This window comes from Triticum dicoccoides, chromosome 7B (assembly GCF_002162155.2).
Source record: "Triticum dicoccoides isolate Atlit2015 ecotype Zavitan chromosome 7B, WEW_v2.0, whole genome shotgun sequence".
NCBI lineage: Eukaryota > Viridiplantae > Streptophyta > Magnoliopsida > Poales > Poaceae > Triticum > Triticum dicoccoides.
The window spans coordinates 321,217,158-321,231,910 of NC_041393.1; the positions used below are offsets into that span (position 1 = coordinate 321,217,158).

The window sequence follows — 14,753 nt, forward strand, 5'->3', positions numbered from 1 at the left end:
CCAACTTCCTTTTCAACTGAATCTCTATATTAGTGATGTGGGGAATGATGATTTTTTCACAAACTTGAGAAGTCTAGCTGAGTTGTCTATGGTGCTTGTTAAAACAGGGAGGTTCTCATCGGTGTGACATTGTTTACAAACTTCTCAAATTAGTGCTAGTTCTTCTTGTTCCAACGGCCGGTGTTGAGAGTGTCTTTTCATCAATGAACTATATAAAAAACAAGCTAAGAAGAAGATGGAGCAAAAATACTTGAATGATTGCTTGGTCACATTCATTGAAAGGGAATTCTTCTTGCAAGTTAAGGATGATAACATCATCACTCATTTTCAAAGCATCAAGGATCTCAAACTTATCATGTGATTTGTAAGGTTTCTTATCATTTGTTATTTTATATCCTCTATATATCTTAGATTTTTTTCACGATATGTTGAACTATTTTTACTTCTATATGTTGAACAATATTATGATAATTTTTATGAATATAATGTATCAGGTGATATCTTATATATAGTTTAAAACTAGTATAATATGCTGCTATAATTGTGTCTGTCATAGCTTGCCACACAACTAGTTAAGGCTTGCTAAAATTTAACGGTTTAAAAGTTACTAAAAATATAAAAGATATTAGAAAACCTCACTCTAATATAATAAGATGATGCAACGATGTGATTGTGAAAATATGCATTTATGTGTCCTCGATTAAAAAACAAGAATTTCAGCTCACTGAAGAATCAATATATACTGAGCAACATCCAATCATATTTTTTTAATCCCTCCGTTGGATTATGTTATATTATAGGTGTGTTGGTTCAGGATTTTTTTCAAAATTTTTAAGAACTTTTATACCGTCGAAAACCTTAACTAGTTTTGTAGTAAGCTATTGTAGAAAATCCTACTCCTAAGATATCCCGATACAAATTTTGTTGAAAAAATATCATTTACATACTTTTGTAATATACCTTTTTCACGTATAACAAATTAGTACCTTTAAAAATATAACACACATGATTTTTTTCGTGAAACTCATTCGAGGTATCTAGTAGTTGTTAATGAAGTACTATATTAAAAAGTAATAAAGAGATATAGAAAAATCATCTATGTGGTAGGAGTACATACTCTCAGGAGTACACAAAATAAAAGAGCACACAAAATAAAGAGATGTGTGTGTGCGCGCGCCCGCGTGTTTGTGTGTGTGAGACCATCAGAATCTCCGGGATGAATTAGTGCCATGATATTTTTAGTACACCATGACAATAATAAAATGGGACCTATTCAGTTATACGGTTTCAAAGCACAAACAATCCCCTCTCACTCCATTAAAATGTACATCAGCATCAATACAAGCCCTTTCAGCATCCACCACTAAAGAATATACGAATTTGGACCACAAGCACATTGCAAACTGTCAAGCGGAGTTAGCGATATTTCAACTTTCCATGTTGCAGGGCTGATTTTTCCTGACATACGGTCATTTCATCGCCCGTCAACCCTGAGCAAGCTTGTGGTGCCCCCAAGGTCACCGCGAAGTAAAGATATATGGTGCACAGGAAGGCAAGTACCACTAGCGTTGTCAAGAGAAAGCGATGCCGCTCAACCAGGGCAGACCAACTACCAACATCATCACGAGATGATTGAGGCTTCTTAGGAGATGACAGAAAGAATGTGTTTTGCGACCTCCTGTGAGGCGATGATAATGAATCAAGAACCATGATTGATGAGCGGGCAAATTTGAATCCTGCGCAAAACAAAGAATAAGTTTAACAAGAGATACATATTTCAAGCTACTTTAAATGTTCATAAGCAAGAACCATGATTGTTTTGGGACGGAGGGAGCATAATTCAAAACAGGTCACCCTGGGATGAAACAAAAACTTTAAATGTTTAAACCCCTCATAATACATACCTTAATGATGTGAAACTATTATGTAATTCAACAAGAATCAAACTGACATTTTCAGAATATAAACAGAGAAATTTGTATTTTATCTGCAAATAGACCTTTGTCCGACAGTAATCACACACAGGTCTAGAAAAGAAAATTCGAAGCAGCAGCAAATAGCAGTGTATCATACTAAAATATTCACTCACATGCTTAACTCTTCATAAGCATTCTACCTGTATATTCCGTACTTCACATTTCATGATTTATTATGATACATTCATATGTTTTGCAAGTGAGACAACTTTATGAAAACCTAGTATTCCAATCAGCAACTTCAAGAAAAACAGATATTCTCGGTGAAAGGAAGAATAAAAACAAATATATAAAACAAGAAAGAAAGCAGAACAATGAGTAGGGTTACTCAAAACAAGTGTAACGAAAAAACATGAGTTTGTAACAAAATAAGACTTGATGTCCAAGATGCCTGTTCTTTCCACAATTCCACTCTTAACTGCCAGGAATTTTCTTGAATAATTGTCACGTAGTGTACCACAACATGTTCTTTGGTAATACATACTGAAGGACAAGGACATACCAGTACTGTTCTGTAAATTCCTAGATAAATTAAACCCTGTAAATTCCAGTAACATGCATCAAGTGTGATGTATTTTGGTTCATTAAGGGTGTGTTTGTTTCGGGCTTTTTCAGTGGCTTCTGTTCCCTAAAAGCTGTAGCCCAACAACGGGCCATTTTTAGGCTGGCTCCATGCAGCCGAAAGTCGAAACCCTCCTGAAAAAACGTCCAAGAGCCACAGCCCATATTTCGGGCTTCTTTCAGCCGCAGCTAGCTCCAACCCCACCGCTAGGTTGGTCTTTCCCAATCTGCGCCGCCACCCGGCTCAACCTCATCAACCGGCCGGCAAATCAGAGACACCGCCGCCCCGTCCACTGCCTCTGCCACCGGCCACTCCCCCACACAGTACCGCCTCCACCCGCCCCAACCCCGGCCACTGGCCACTTGGATCACCGTACGACGCCATGGTAACCTCCTGCGCCTCGCTCCCTCAGAGCTCTCTCTGCTCCTTCCCCCCTCGCAGAGGCGTGCGCGTGCTTTTCGTGTGTTACCTGTGTGCATGATCTTCCTGAGGCAATGTGCTCAGCCGGTTAATTGGACATAACTTCGTTCGTGTTTCATCTAGTACTAGTGCTAACAGTTCATTAGATTTGCTAATCGACATTGGTACTAGTGAATTGCTCTAGAATTGCAAATTGTACTGGTACTAGTGACTGCTCCATTTGCAAAATGATACTGGTACTAATGAGTGCTACTGCTGTTATGATACAAGTGAGTGCTACTCTATTGTCATTTGTTTATATAAATTTGCATAATGATAATGGCTATATAGATGGAAGAGCCCAAAGTGAAAGCTCAGTGGGATCGAGAGACCAACATAATTTTTTGTGAGTGTGCCACTAAGCAAATACAGCTTGGGCATAGGCCAACCAGGTCCTTAACTGCCGCTGGCTATCAGGGCAAGGCAGAGTTCAAAGCACGGACCCAAAGAACCTATATAAGAAAACAGTTCAGAAATTGTTGGGATGATATGAAGGCTATATATTCAGCATGGATATTTGCACAAACAAAGCAACTAGACTTGGATAAGATGATGTGAAGCAAACTATTACGGCACAGGATGCTCAATGGGAAGCATTGACCGCGGTTAGTTTATTCCATGCATGAATATCAGTTTTAGAAATGCCATGTTGTATAATGCTACTAACAAGTGTTAATCTTTTTATGTGCAGATTTACAAGCCAATTAAAGCTTTCCGCAAAGGACCTCCACACAGCTTGACGGAGCTTGCGATCATGTTTGACAAGCCGAATATTGATGGACAGTCATCTGTCATGCCAGGAGTGGATGATGCAAAGGCGGCAGAAACTCAAACGCAGGAAGATGTGCATGACTTGTATAAAGAAGAGAATGATACTACTGCTCCTAGTCCCCAGTACACTCAAGCCCAGAACAACCAAATCGAAGCGTTCGACAAATGCAATTCCTTGTAGTCCATCTAAGTTCAAGGAAAATAATGTGCCAAAAGACTTAAGGAGGTTTGTTGACCATGTCATACAAGGAAGACTGTGCGGGGCAAACTAGTAAGACAGCCGACGATGATGATATTCTTGCCATTATGGAAGAGGTTGCCAAGTGTGAGGCATCCGGGACTAGTGATGAGTACAACATGGCTACAAGTTGTTTGCTAAACCATCAAGCCATAGCTTCTTTTACGCAATGAAGACAAATGAAGGGAGACTGGCTCAAGAGACAGTTTGATGAAAGGAAGCAGTGCATCCTGTTGACTGTCATGTATCTCTATGCATTTCCCTGCTTAGTTTCGAACAATTGAGAACTTGTTGAACTATGTACCTTTTGCTTGCTTAACTGAACAATTGTTGAACTATGTATTTGCTTGCTTAATTGAGCACAATGTCATGTTACGTATGGATTGAATTATGGTATGTGGTACTGATTTTTTTTATTTGTATGTGCATAGATGAGTACAACACCTATCAATGATGGTACCATTGTTCAAGTGAGAGTGCAAGTTAAAGTGAGGTTGAATCTGACATAAAGACGATGAAGCTTAGGAAGAAGAGACTTCATCGATATATGTATGTTGCTTTTGTTGCTGCCACACACAATGAGAAGTATCTAATGAAGAAAGAAAGGACAGAGGTAAGATGCACTCGACAAGAGTGGTCTATGATTGCTTGGGGTCGTCCAGAGATTGCTACAAGATGTTTCGTATGCACAGACCTTCTTTTGACTTATTACATGAGATTCTGGTACGTGACTTCATTAGACATGTGTTTAAGTGTTTGGTTTTATTTGCTGCAGACATCATTAGACCCATTGATCCCCAATTCAGAAATGTGCAGGAGAGACTTCAAGACCCTAAGTTCTTTCCTCACTTCAATGGTTGCATTGGTGTTATCAATGGAACACACATCCCTGTCACTGTGCCAGCTAAAAACATGATCAACCATTTTGGTCGACATTGTTATTCATCACAAAATGTGATGGTTGTACTCCCTCGATCCGAATTAATTGACACAGCTTCTATAAAACCTCTATACAATGTTGTATAGAGGCTGCGTCAATTAATTTCGATCGGAGGGAGTATGTGACTTCAACATGAGATACATTTCTGTAGTGGCTGGAAGGCCTGGTTCGGCACATGACACAAGGGTATTCAAGTAGACATTTGACAAGCACAAAGAAAGGTTCCCTCATCCTCCAGCGGGTATTTCCTTCAAACAATCACACAACTCAACTTGACAATGTATTGTGTGTCCTGTTGACATTAATCTTCATTGTGTAGGAAAATACTACGTCGCTGATTCTGGGTACCCCGATCAGGTTGGTTATCTAACACCACTCAGAGGAACAGAATACCATCTATCTGAGTTTGATATCGGCCATGCTGCAGGTGGCTGAGAAGAAATATTCAATTATCTCCACTCATCACTTAGAAATGTCATAGAACGATCCTTTGCTGTGTTGAAACAAAATGGCGCATTCTAAAACACTTGCCTAGCTACCCACCTAGGAAGCAAGCGAGGATTATCATTGTTTGTATGACATTGCAGAATTTTCATAAGAGACAGTGATTTGTATGATTACCACTTTGTTACATGTGATGATGATGATAACTATTATCCTCCAGGGAATGTGCTCAACACAATTGGAGGAACTATGCAGGAGGTGGAAATACTACCATGGACACAACTCGTAACATGATTGCTGATTCTATGATGGCGGCGACGGCGAGAGAGTAGGTTGCAGTTCACCAAAACCATGTATTTTTCAAACAAAGGACGGTTTCATGTAATATATGCATAGTTTTTAAGGCGGTAAGGCGACCTAAGGCGCTGGGGGGGCGCCTTATCGCCTAGGCGACGCCTAAGCGCCTAAGGCGGGCATATTTGTAAGGCGCTGGGGGGGCGCCTTATCGCCTAAGCGTCGCCTAAGCGTCCAAGGCGGGACGCCTTAAAAACAATGAATATATAGTAATTAGTGTTGGGCTGTGTCTTATCTGTATTTCAGTGTGTGTGTGTGCGCGCGCTTATGGCCCATGTGGCCCATGTGGCCCATGTGGCCCATGTAACCCTGCAGCCTATATATGTGCTGCCCCCTTGTACAGGAAACCCTAACTCCAATAGAATACAATACCAGGCCATCTTTCTATCCCAGCCGTCACCCCTCTCTCCCCTGATTCTACATAGTGTCAGAGCTTGGGTTCCCAATCCCAGCAGTGGTGATGGTGGTTGGCTGGTTGTGCTTGCTGGCGATTGTCTGAGAGGAGAAGGCTTGTGTGGAAGAAGGAGAGGTGGAATCCCAGATCTGAGGGGAGGAGGTAGTAGAGAGGTGAAAGTGAGGAGCAGTGGTTGCTGGAGGTTGCTAGTGGTGTGATTCAAGATTGGAAAGATGGGGGACAACTAGGGGTTGGTAAAGGCGTTGGAGAAGCTAGCTGAGCTCATCACTGTCAAGGCAGAGGGTGTGGCTTCCCCAGGTGCGCTTGTTCCTCAGCCTGAGGTGATACAGAAAATAGAACTGATGCCAAATGAAATCAAGATGGAAGGGGTCACAAACTACCTAAGCTGGTCCAGAAGGGCATTGCTAATATTGAGGACAAAGGGGCTGGAAGGCTATGTCAGAGGGGAAGTAGATGAACCGGCGAACAGGGCAAGTGAAGAGTGGAAGAAGTGGAGTGTCATTGACTCTCTGATGGTGGCATGGCTGCTGAACTCCTTGACCCCATCCATTGCAGCAGCCGTGGAGACTCTTCCCCATGCAGCAGAGGTATGGAAAACCCTGGAAACATTGTACTCCGGGAAAGGGAACATAATGCTTATGGCGCAGATTGAGGATAGAGTAAATGAGCTAAAACAAGGGGATAAGTCGGTGATGGAGTATGTAGCAGAATTGCAGCATTTGTGGGCTGACTTAGACCACTATGATCCACTGGAGTTACCACATTCAGAATGTATAGTTGCTACTAAGAAGTGGGTAGAGCGTAGGAGAGTGATGAAATTCTTGAAGGGACTTAGCTCAGAATTTGAAGGAAGGCGTGCTCGGTTGTTTCATCAGCCAAAGCTCCCCTCGCTTGAGGAGGCAGTTGCAGCAATGGCACAGGAGGAGGTCAGGTTGAAGTTGACCAGGACTGGAGAAGCGAATGCATCTCGCTCAGCATTTACTGTGTCTGAATGGAAGGAGACAAGAGAGTGCTTCAACTGTGGAGAGAAAGGTCACATAAGCATCAATTGCACAGCACAACGCAGAGAAATACGTGGTAGGGGAAGAGGTTACAGCCGAGGTGGATACCGGGGAGTTAGAGGCAGAGGTAACTCGAGGGGTTCGAATTATTCCAATGGCTTCAAAGCAAACTTGGCTAACTTGGCAACGCAAGAAGAAGGGACGTCAACAACCTCTCAAGGGGAGTCGAAGAGTAGAAGCCAGGAGGACAACACCTTCGGGAACTTTGCCCACTTTGTCTACACAGGGGAAGGTAACTTTGCAAATGCATCTATATCCACACATGATTTCCTTCCAGATTGGATATTAGATTCTGGAGCATCCAAGCGTGATGCGGGTACCTCAACTGAGTTTGAATCATATACTCAGTACCCAATTACACATTGTGAAACAATACAAACTGCTGATGGCACCTCACAACCGATTAAAGGAGTTGGATCAGTTCAATGTACACCCACTATTAAATTATCTGATGTATTACATGTTCCAACTTTTCCTGTGAACTTGCTTTCTCTAAGTGCTTTGATTGATCAGATAGATTGCCGAATAACTCTTGATAAGAAAATATGTTTGATTCAGGAGAGGATGACTGGAAGGAAACTTGGGACAGGAACCAGGCGTAGTGGATTGTGGTATATGGATCGTGATGTGTCTAGGTCTAGTGCTAGTCCTATTTTGGCTGTACTAGTTGGAGTAAGTGAGACAATGGCGATGATCCATCACTGTCGCATGGGGCATATGGCTTTTGATAAGATGAGTAAGATGTTTCCTGATGTAATGCGTGGAGTAGACAAGAGTAAGCTTGTGTGTGATGCATGTGAATATGCAAAGCACACAAGAATCTCATATTTGAGTAAGGGGCTAAGGAGTATATCCCCGTTTATGCTGATTCACTCTGATGTGTGGACATGTCCTGTTGTTTCTGTTAGTGGAATGGAATATTTTGTGACATCTATAGACTGCCACACTCGCATGACTTGGGTGTACCTCATGCGACATAAAGATGAGGTATTCCAATGTTTTCAGGAGTTTTATGCCTATGTGCGAAACCAATTCAATGTGCAGGTGATCAGATCTGACAATGGAACTGAATATGTAAACAAGCAATTTGGAGGTTTCCTGTCAGCACAAGGCATAATGCACCAAACATCATGTCCAGATACCCCTGCTCAGAATGGTGTTGCAGAAAGGAAAAACCAACACATTTTAGAAGTGGCTCGATCACTTATGTTCACCATGAATGTGCCAAAATTCTTGTGGAGTGAAGCTGTCATGACTGCAACGTTCCTGATCAACCGGATGCCTTCAAAAATGCTTGGTATGAAGTCCCCATGTGAGATGCTATTTGGGGAGAACAAATTCTCAGTTCCTCCGAAGTTATTTGGGTGCACCTGCTTCGTTAGAGATCACAGACCAGCAGTGGGAAAGCTGGATCCACGAGCTGTAAAATGCATATTTGTTGGATATCCTGCAGGGCAGCGAGGCTATAAGTGTTGGAGTCCTGCTGAAAGGCGCACATTTGTAAATATGGATGTCACCTTTCGAGAATCTGAGCCTTTCTATGGTGAGAAGACAGATCTCAGCACTTTATTCGAAGAACTTGACCACTCACAATCTATGCAGGGTGGTCAAGAGGGGGAGTGCAACTTGAGTGGTGAGTGCAGCACCAATGGCGACAAGGAGCAGCCAATACCAACCCCGAAAATAGTGGGATCCTTCATTCCAGTTGTAGTTGATGGGGCTGAACAGCAGAGGTGGCAGAGACCAAATGAGGAAAGGAATCCTCAGGTGTATACAAGAAGGAAGAGAGATGTGGAGGAACAAGTGCATGAGGAGCAGTCAAAAGAAACTATGGAACAGGGGGAGCAGTCAGAAGAAACTCAAGCGACAGGAAGCTCATCTGAAGTGGAGTCATATGAAAATTCAAGTACTGAAGAAGCATCACCTAACCTGCCAATTGCTCTCAAGAAGGAAGTAGCAAGGAAAACTTTGAGCAAGGGCAATCTTGAGCATGACATCAGTAATTATGTCACCTATGAAGCCCTATCACCTTCATTTAGAGCATTTGTCGCATCACTTCAAGCCGTGATTGTTCCTAAAGACTGGAAAGAAGCAAGACAAGATCCAAAGTGGTGTGAAGCCATGAGGGAAGAGTTGGAGGCCCTGAGAAAGAACAAAACATGGGAGCTAGCAAATCTTCCATATGGGAAGAAGGCAGTCAGTTGTAAGTGGATCTTCACAGTGAAGCAGAATCCTGAGGGTAAGGTTGAGCGTTACAAGGCAAGACTGGTAGCCAGAGGGTACAGCCAAACGTATGGTATTGATTATGACGAAACATTCGCCCCAGTTGCAAAGATGAATACAGTGAGGATTCTAATCTCACGTGCAGCTAACTTTGGATGGCCACTACACCAACTTGATGTAAAAAATGCCTTTTTACATGGAGATCTACAAGAGGAAGTCTACATGGAAATTCCTCCTGGACTTTCTACACCTGGGACTGTTGGGAAGGTTTGTAGATTGAGAAAATCTCTCTATGGTTTGAAGCAATCGCCAAGGGCTTGGTTTGACCGGTTCAGGCAAGCAGTTTGCAGTATGGAGTATAAACAATGCAATGGAGATCACACTGTTTTCTATAAACATTCCAAGCAACAGATTACTATTCTTGCAGTATATGTGGATGACATCATAATAACGGGAGACAATGAAGAGGAGATTGGAAGACTAAAGAAATGCCTAGGCAAAGCATTTGAAGTTAAGGATCTTGGTCAGCTAAAATATTTCCTGGGTATCGAAGTTGCAAGATCAAAGAGGGGAATAGCCCTGTCTCAGCGGAAATATACCTTAGAGCTCCTAAGTGATATGGGAATGCTTGGATGTAGAGCAGCCCCAACTCCCATTGAACAAAATCACAAATTGACAGCACAGATGGGTGAACAAGTTAACAAAGCAAAATATCAACAATTGGTTGGCAAACTTCTGTACTTGTGTCACACTAGACCAGATATTACATATGCAGTAAGTGTAGTAAGTAGATATATGCATGACCCCAGAAGTGGACACCTTGATGCAGTCTATAGAATCATGAGGTATCTAAAGGGCAGCCCTGGTATGGGACTCTGGTTCAAGAGTAATGGCCATTTGAATGTTGACGGTTATAGCGATGCTGATTGGGCTAGCTGTCTTGATGATAGACGATCAACCTCTGGCTATTGTGTGTTTGTTGGTGGAAATTTGGTATCATGGAGAAGCAAAAAACAACTGGTGGTGTCAAAATCAACTACAGAAGCTGAGTATAGGGCAATGTCTCAAGGGCTGAGTGAGATGTTATGGGTAAGAGGCCTTCTGCTTGAGCTGAAAGTGCTCAGACAAGATCCTCTGAATGTGTGATGTGACAACAAATCTGCAATCAGCATTGCTAATAATCCAGTGCAACATGACAGAACAAAACATGTGGAGATAGACAGATTCTTTATCAAAGAGAAACTGGATGCAGGAATCATCAAGATAACTCATGTGAGCTCTGGACAACAAGTCGCCGATTGTTTGACAAAAGGTTTGGGAACCAGGGAGAACAATCTTGCTTGTGACAAGATGGGCATGATAGATATCTATCATCCCTCTTGAGGGGGAGTGTTGGGCTGTGTCTTATCTGTATTTCAGTGTGTGTGTGTGTGTGCGCGCTTATGGCCCATGTGACCCATGTGGCCCATGTGGCCCATGTAACCCTGCAGCCTATATATGTGCTGCTCCCTTGTACAGGAAACCCTAACTCCAATAGAATACAATACCAGGCCATCTTTCTATCCCAGCCGCCACCCCTCTCTCCCCTGATTCTACAATTAGTAATATATGTTATGATGGGTTCAAAATTATTTTCATATGTCTAGTATGTCAAATTCATTGAAACTAGTGTAATTTCAGTTCAAACATGTGAAAACTGGACATATGAGACTAAAACAGCTCTTAATCGGGTCATTTACTGTTGAGGATAATCAGCCCTTGAACCCAATCTACAGAACAACAGAGGGCATTCTGGTCAATTCAGCATGTTTCAGCACCAGCTGCAGCTCAGTACCACTACCAAACAATTGCAGCTGGAGCTAGCAGCTACAGCTGCACCTTCCAGCCGAAGCCGTTTCAGCTGCAGCCGCAGAAGTTGCAGACCAAACAAATACAACCTAAGATTGGTGTCCACCTGGTTGTAAAACTGAAAAGCATACACAGAGCTAGAGTATCTCCATGTCCATCATATTCAAAAAAGCAGGCAAGTGAAGAGGGAAAGTGATGCGTCATCCATGATATGAGCGCTTGAAACCGCTCCGTACATTCCAGGAACCTCTCTGGAGCAGCGACTGGGAGGTTATTTTGTTGCCTCCTTTCGCCATCAGTGTTGCTGCAGGGCCTTGTCCAGCAGGAGTGGGCGGGGACTTTCTGTCCGACGGTGACATAGGATAAGCTTGGTTTGCTTCGAGAGGCGCTGCATCAATGGTGGGTACGACGCCGCGTTGGAATAATCTGCCTCTGCTCTTCCCTCGTATCGGCGGTGCTCTAATCGGCTGCGCAAGGCAGCAGGTGGCTTGGTCTTCTTGCCAGCCTCCAGATCCGACGGGATTTTGTGACCGGTACAGTTTTGTTTATTGTCTTGCAGGGTACATGGGTGGTGGCAGGCGACGGCGTTCCTTTTCTTTAACAGCATCAGAAGAAGTTGACAGGGCCAGGATTTGGTGGACATGGGGAAGAACCCTGGCATCCTAGTATGCGAAGGTGCTCCCTCAGATCTGGGTATAGTGGCAGTTTCCCTCTTTCTTCGATGTTGCCTCGGTGGCGGCTGAGGACGATGCTGGACGATGATTCAGCATGGCACATGATTATCTACGGGTGAAATTGTAGTTCTACTTGCTGCGGAGTCTTTGGTGCAAAATTGCAAGACACCTATGTTTGTTTTGTGTGGTGATCACGTGTGTGTAATCCCTGTAATATGTTTGTCTAATGAATTATATGTGGTTACTTGAAGAAAACCTAAAAGTCCAAAAATAAGAACATTGAGTAATTATTACAGTCCGCCATGATTAACAAGTTGACTTGTATTGTGGACTTGCAGTCCAAAACCACAGGCACCGAAGCATTAAGCACAAAACTGGAATGAACACGGGTAGATACAATCAGTTACTACCAAACGAATTCTTTCGCCTTCTCAGACCTAATACGCAGGCCAGCTTCCAGGCTATTTGTCATCTAATTCTTGTAGACCTTTCTTTCATCTACAGCTACCAATCAAAAAGCAAAACACTGAAATTTGGAAACTCAAACACCTATAGCACATTTGTGGTCTTCCTTGATAAAAAAAAATTGAAGCACTGAACGTAGACCAATTGTTCTATGCTAATTTTCATTTATCAAAATTTTAAGAATATGAACAAGCCAAATTACAAGAAACTAATAACACAACTAAAGGAAGGAAAGGGCCAAACTCAGCCAATTCCTGTTTTTGGCAACATACTCCCCAAGTGCAAAATCAGCTAAACTGAAAGGTGGCTTTCTATCCACCTGTGCAAAACTGTGCTGTATTTATCCTTGATTCTGTGGCTCATGATTTGCAGATCTTTCTTAAACATAATCTTCCAGGATAGCTGGTGAATCCAAAACGTAAATAGGAGTAAATTCGAACGCGGACGGTACACACCAAACGGCGATCCAAACCAGGTTTGCTCCGATTGCAATCGTACAAGATGATCAAATGATTCCGCAATAGACAGATCTCGTCTACCACAGCCAAAGCACAAGGCACACCAAGCATGAAGAACGAGAGAAAGAAAAAATGCGGGGGGAGCGCGCAGCTCAGATCCGAGGAAAGGGGATGGGGGATGCATAAAACAGTACTTACTTGGTTATGATCCGGGCAGGTGTGCCTCCTCTCTCTCTCTCTCTCTCTCTCTCTTGAAGGAGATTTGTGGGTAGGCTCGAGAAGCGGAGACGCGGTTTGTGGGAAAGGAGAGAGAAGGGGAAGATAAACGAGCAGAAATTTATCGGGTATCCTTCGGTTATTGGAGGGGTTGTTATCTAGTAGTACTATTAGCCTCGCATCCACCCTTCAATTTTGTTTATGGATCTGGGTCACCAAGGGATTGGAAGTATATTATTTAGATGCATTACTTTGTAATTGTAGTTGCATTTATGTTGTTGCCTGATGGAAGTGCAAAACTCGGTTAGCTGGCCTGTGTGATGTCGAGGCCAACATTACTAGAAGACTTTCAGAAAGAATAAACTAGCATAATGCCATCTTGGCTTGCATGCATCCACCGTTCCATTCAATCATGTCTAATGCGAAGCTAATGAGTGTGAAACTATGAAGTACTCCCCATAAAGAAAAGTGTTGTAACGTTTTATGCAGTTTCTCAGTGTTCTACAATTGCGATCAATTCAGTGCGTATATATGTGTGTTGTATCCTTCCAACTACTTTATTCATGTATGTATGTTTTATTCATCAGAAAGTAAGCAATTTCCTATGTGAGAAGAAAATGTGAGGAGTCTCTTTTAAGAGGAGCAACAAACTAACCCAAATCTTAAGAATTCATAAACTGAACTGTTTAACTATTGTGCTCTTCAACCCCTCTGATGTAAGGTGGAACCCTATGTGAACGATCTTTCACGTTTGGAGTGGATCCTACGGGGAATCACGAAGAACACACGGAAGCACAAAGGGGAAACACGGGGGAAACGAGAGAGAGAATCCCTAAACCAACAAGGAATCAATCACACAAGTGCTATATCACCGACAACATAGAGTAACATATGATCCACAATCAACAAAGGTAAGGATACAAAGGAACCGTTCTTCTCCGTGCGGAGGTCTTGATAGTCTTCCCTATAAAGGGGTCTTGAATCCGCTTGGGGGATCTTCTCCGAAGAGGTCGTGATCTCCGAGGAGAAGTAACCAAGTGGATGAGCAAGGCTCTCACACAAAATATGAGCTAAACCAATGCTAAACCTAACTAGGAGGATGTGGAGGAGTATATATAGTCTAGGGCCACAAAGGGGTAAGTGAAGGGGTACATGGGGTGCGGCCTAACACATGGCAGCGCACAGACGCCGGTCGTCCGACGGGTACCGGACGTCCGGTGGCTCGCGAGGGTCCGGTCGTCCGGTACTTGTCGGACGTCCGGCGATTTGGCTCAGGTGTGGATTTGTCGGATTTCCGGACGTTGTCGGTCGTCCGGTGGCTGATGGTCGTCGGACGTCCGGTCTTGGTCGGTCGTCCAGAGCCTGGGAGTTGCCGGACGTCCGGCCGCTGTAGCTTCGGGCAGCTTCTTCTCTTGGTCCTTGTACTTGGTGTCCTCGCCGTCTTGTCCATGGTCTTCCTCCTTGTTCCTGGTCATGCATAGCACATATATTTGAGGTAGTAACCATGTCTCACATGTGGGAAGTCAAGGTTCGGAGAGGAGCGAGTTCACCTTGTGTCCAATGGCGTTTGTTCGAGGTCTCATCATATGTCCACTTGGGGCTTGGGGAGTAGTGGGAGTGTACATGGGGATGAACGTGGGATGCTCCGC

General features: G+C 43.3%; 2 protein-coding genes across 3 annotated transcripts; one reads left to right on the plus strand and one right to left on the minus strand.

Annotated features, from left to right (window-relative positions):
- Window positions 1–1,194: 1,194 nt before the first annotated feature.
- LOC119336514 lies at window positions 1,195–13,316 on the minus strand. 2 transcript variants are annotated; one of them, XM_037608557.1, is made up of 3 exons: window positions 13,087–13,316; window positions 3,334–3,449; window positions 1,195–1,736 (listed from the first exon to the last, which is right to left on the minus strand). In XM_037608557.1, exon 3 carries the CDS (start codon window positions 1,708–1,710, stop codon window positions 1,417–1,419), a length of 294 nt encoding a protein of 97 aa, XP_037464454.1. In that variant the 5' UTR covers window positions 1,711–1,736; window positions 3,334–3,449; window positions 13,087–13,316; the 3' UTR covers window positions 1,195–1,416. The 2 variants fall into 2 exon arrangements, with proteins under 2 accessions (XP_037464454.1, XP_037464453.1); XM_037608556.1 differs by lacking the exon at window positions 3,334–3,449 and having other exon boundaries at window positions 13,087–13,311.
- On the plus strand, window positions 7,046–8,053 carry LOC119336513 (serine/arginine-rich splicing factor 7-like). Its single transcript, XM_037608555.1, has 2 exons — window positions 7,046–7,452; window positions 7,779–8,053. Exons 1-2 carry the CDS (start codon window positions 7,071–7,073, stop codon window positions 7,820–7,822), a joined length of 426 nt encoding a protein of 141 aa, XP_037464452.1. The 5' UTR covers window positions 7,046–7,070; the 3' UTR covers window positions 7,823–8,053.
- Window positions 13,317–14,753: the final 1,437 nt, after the last annotated feature.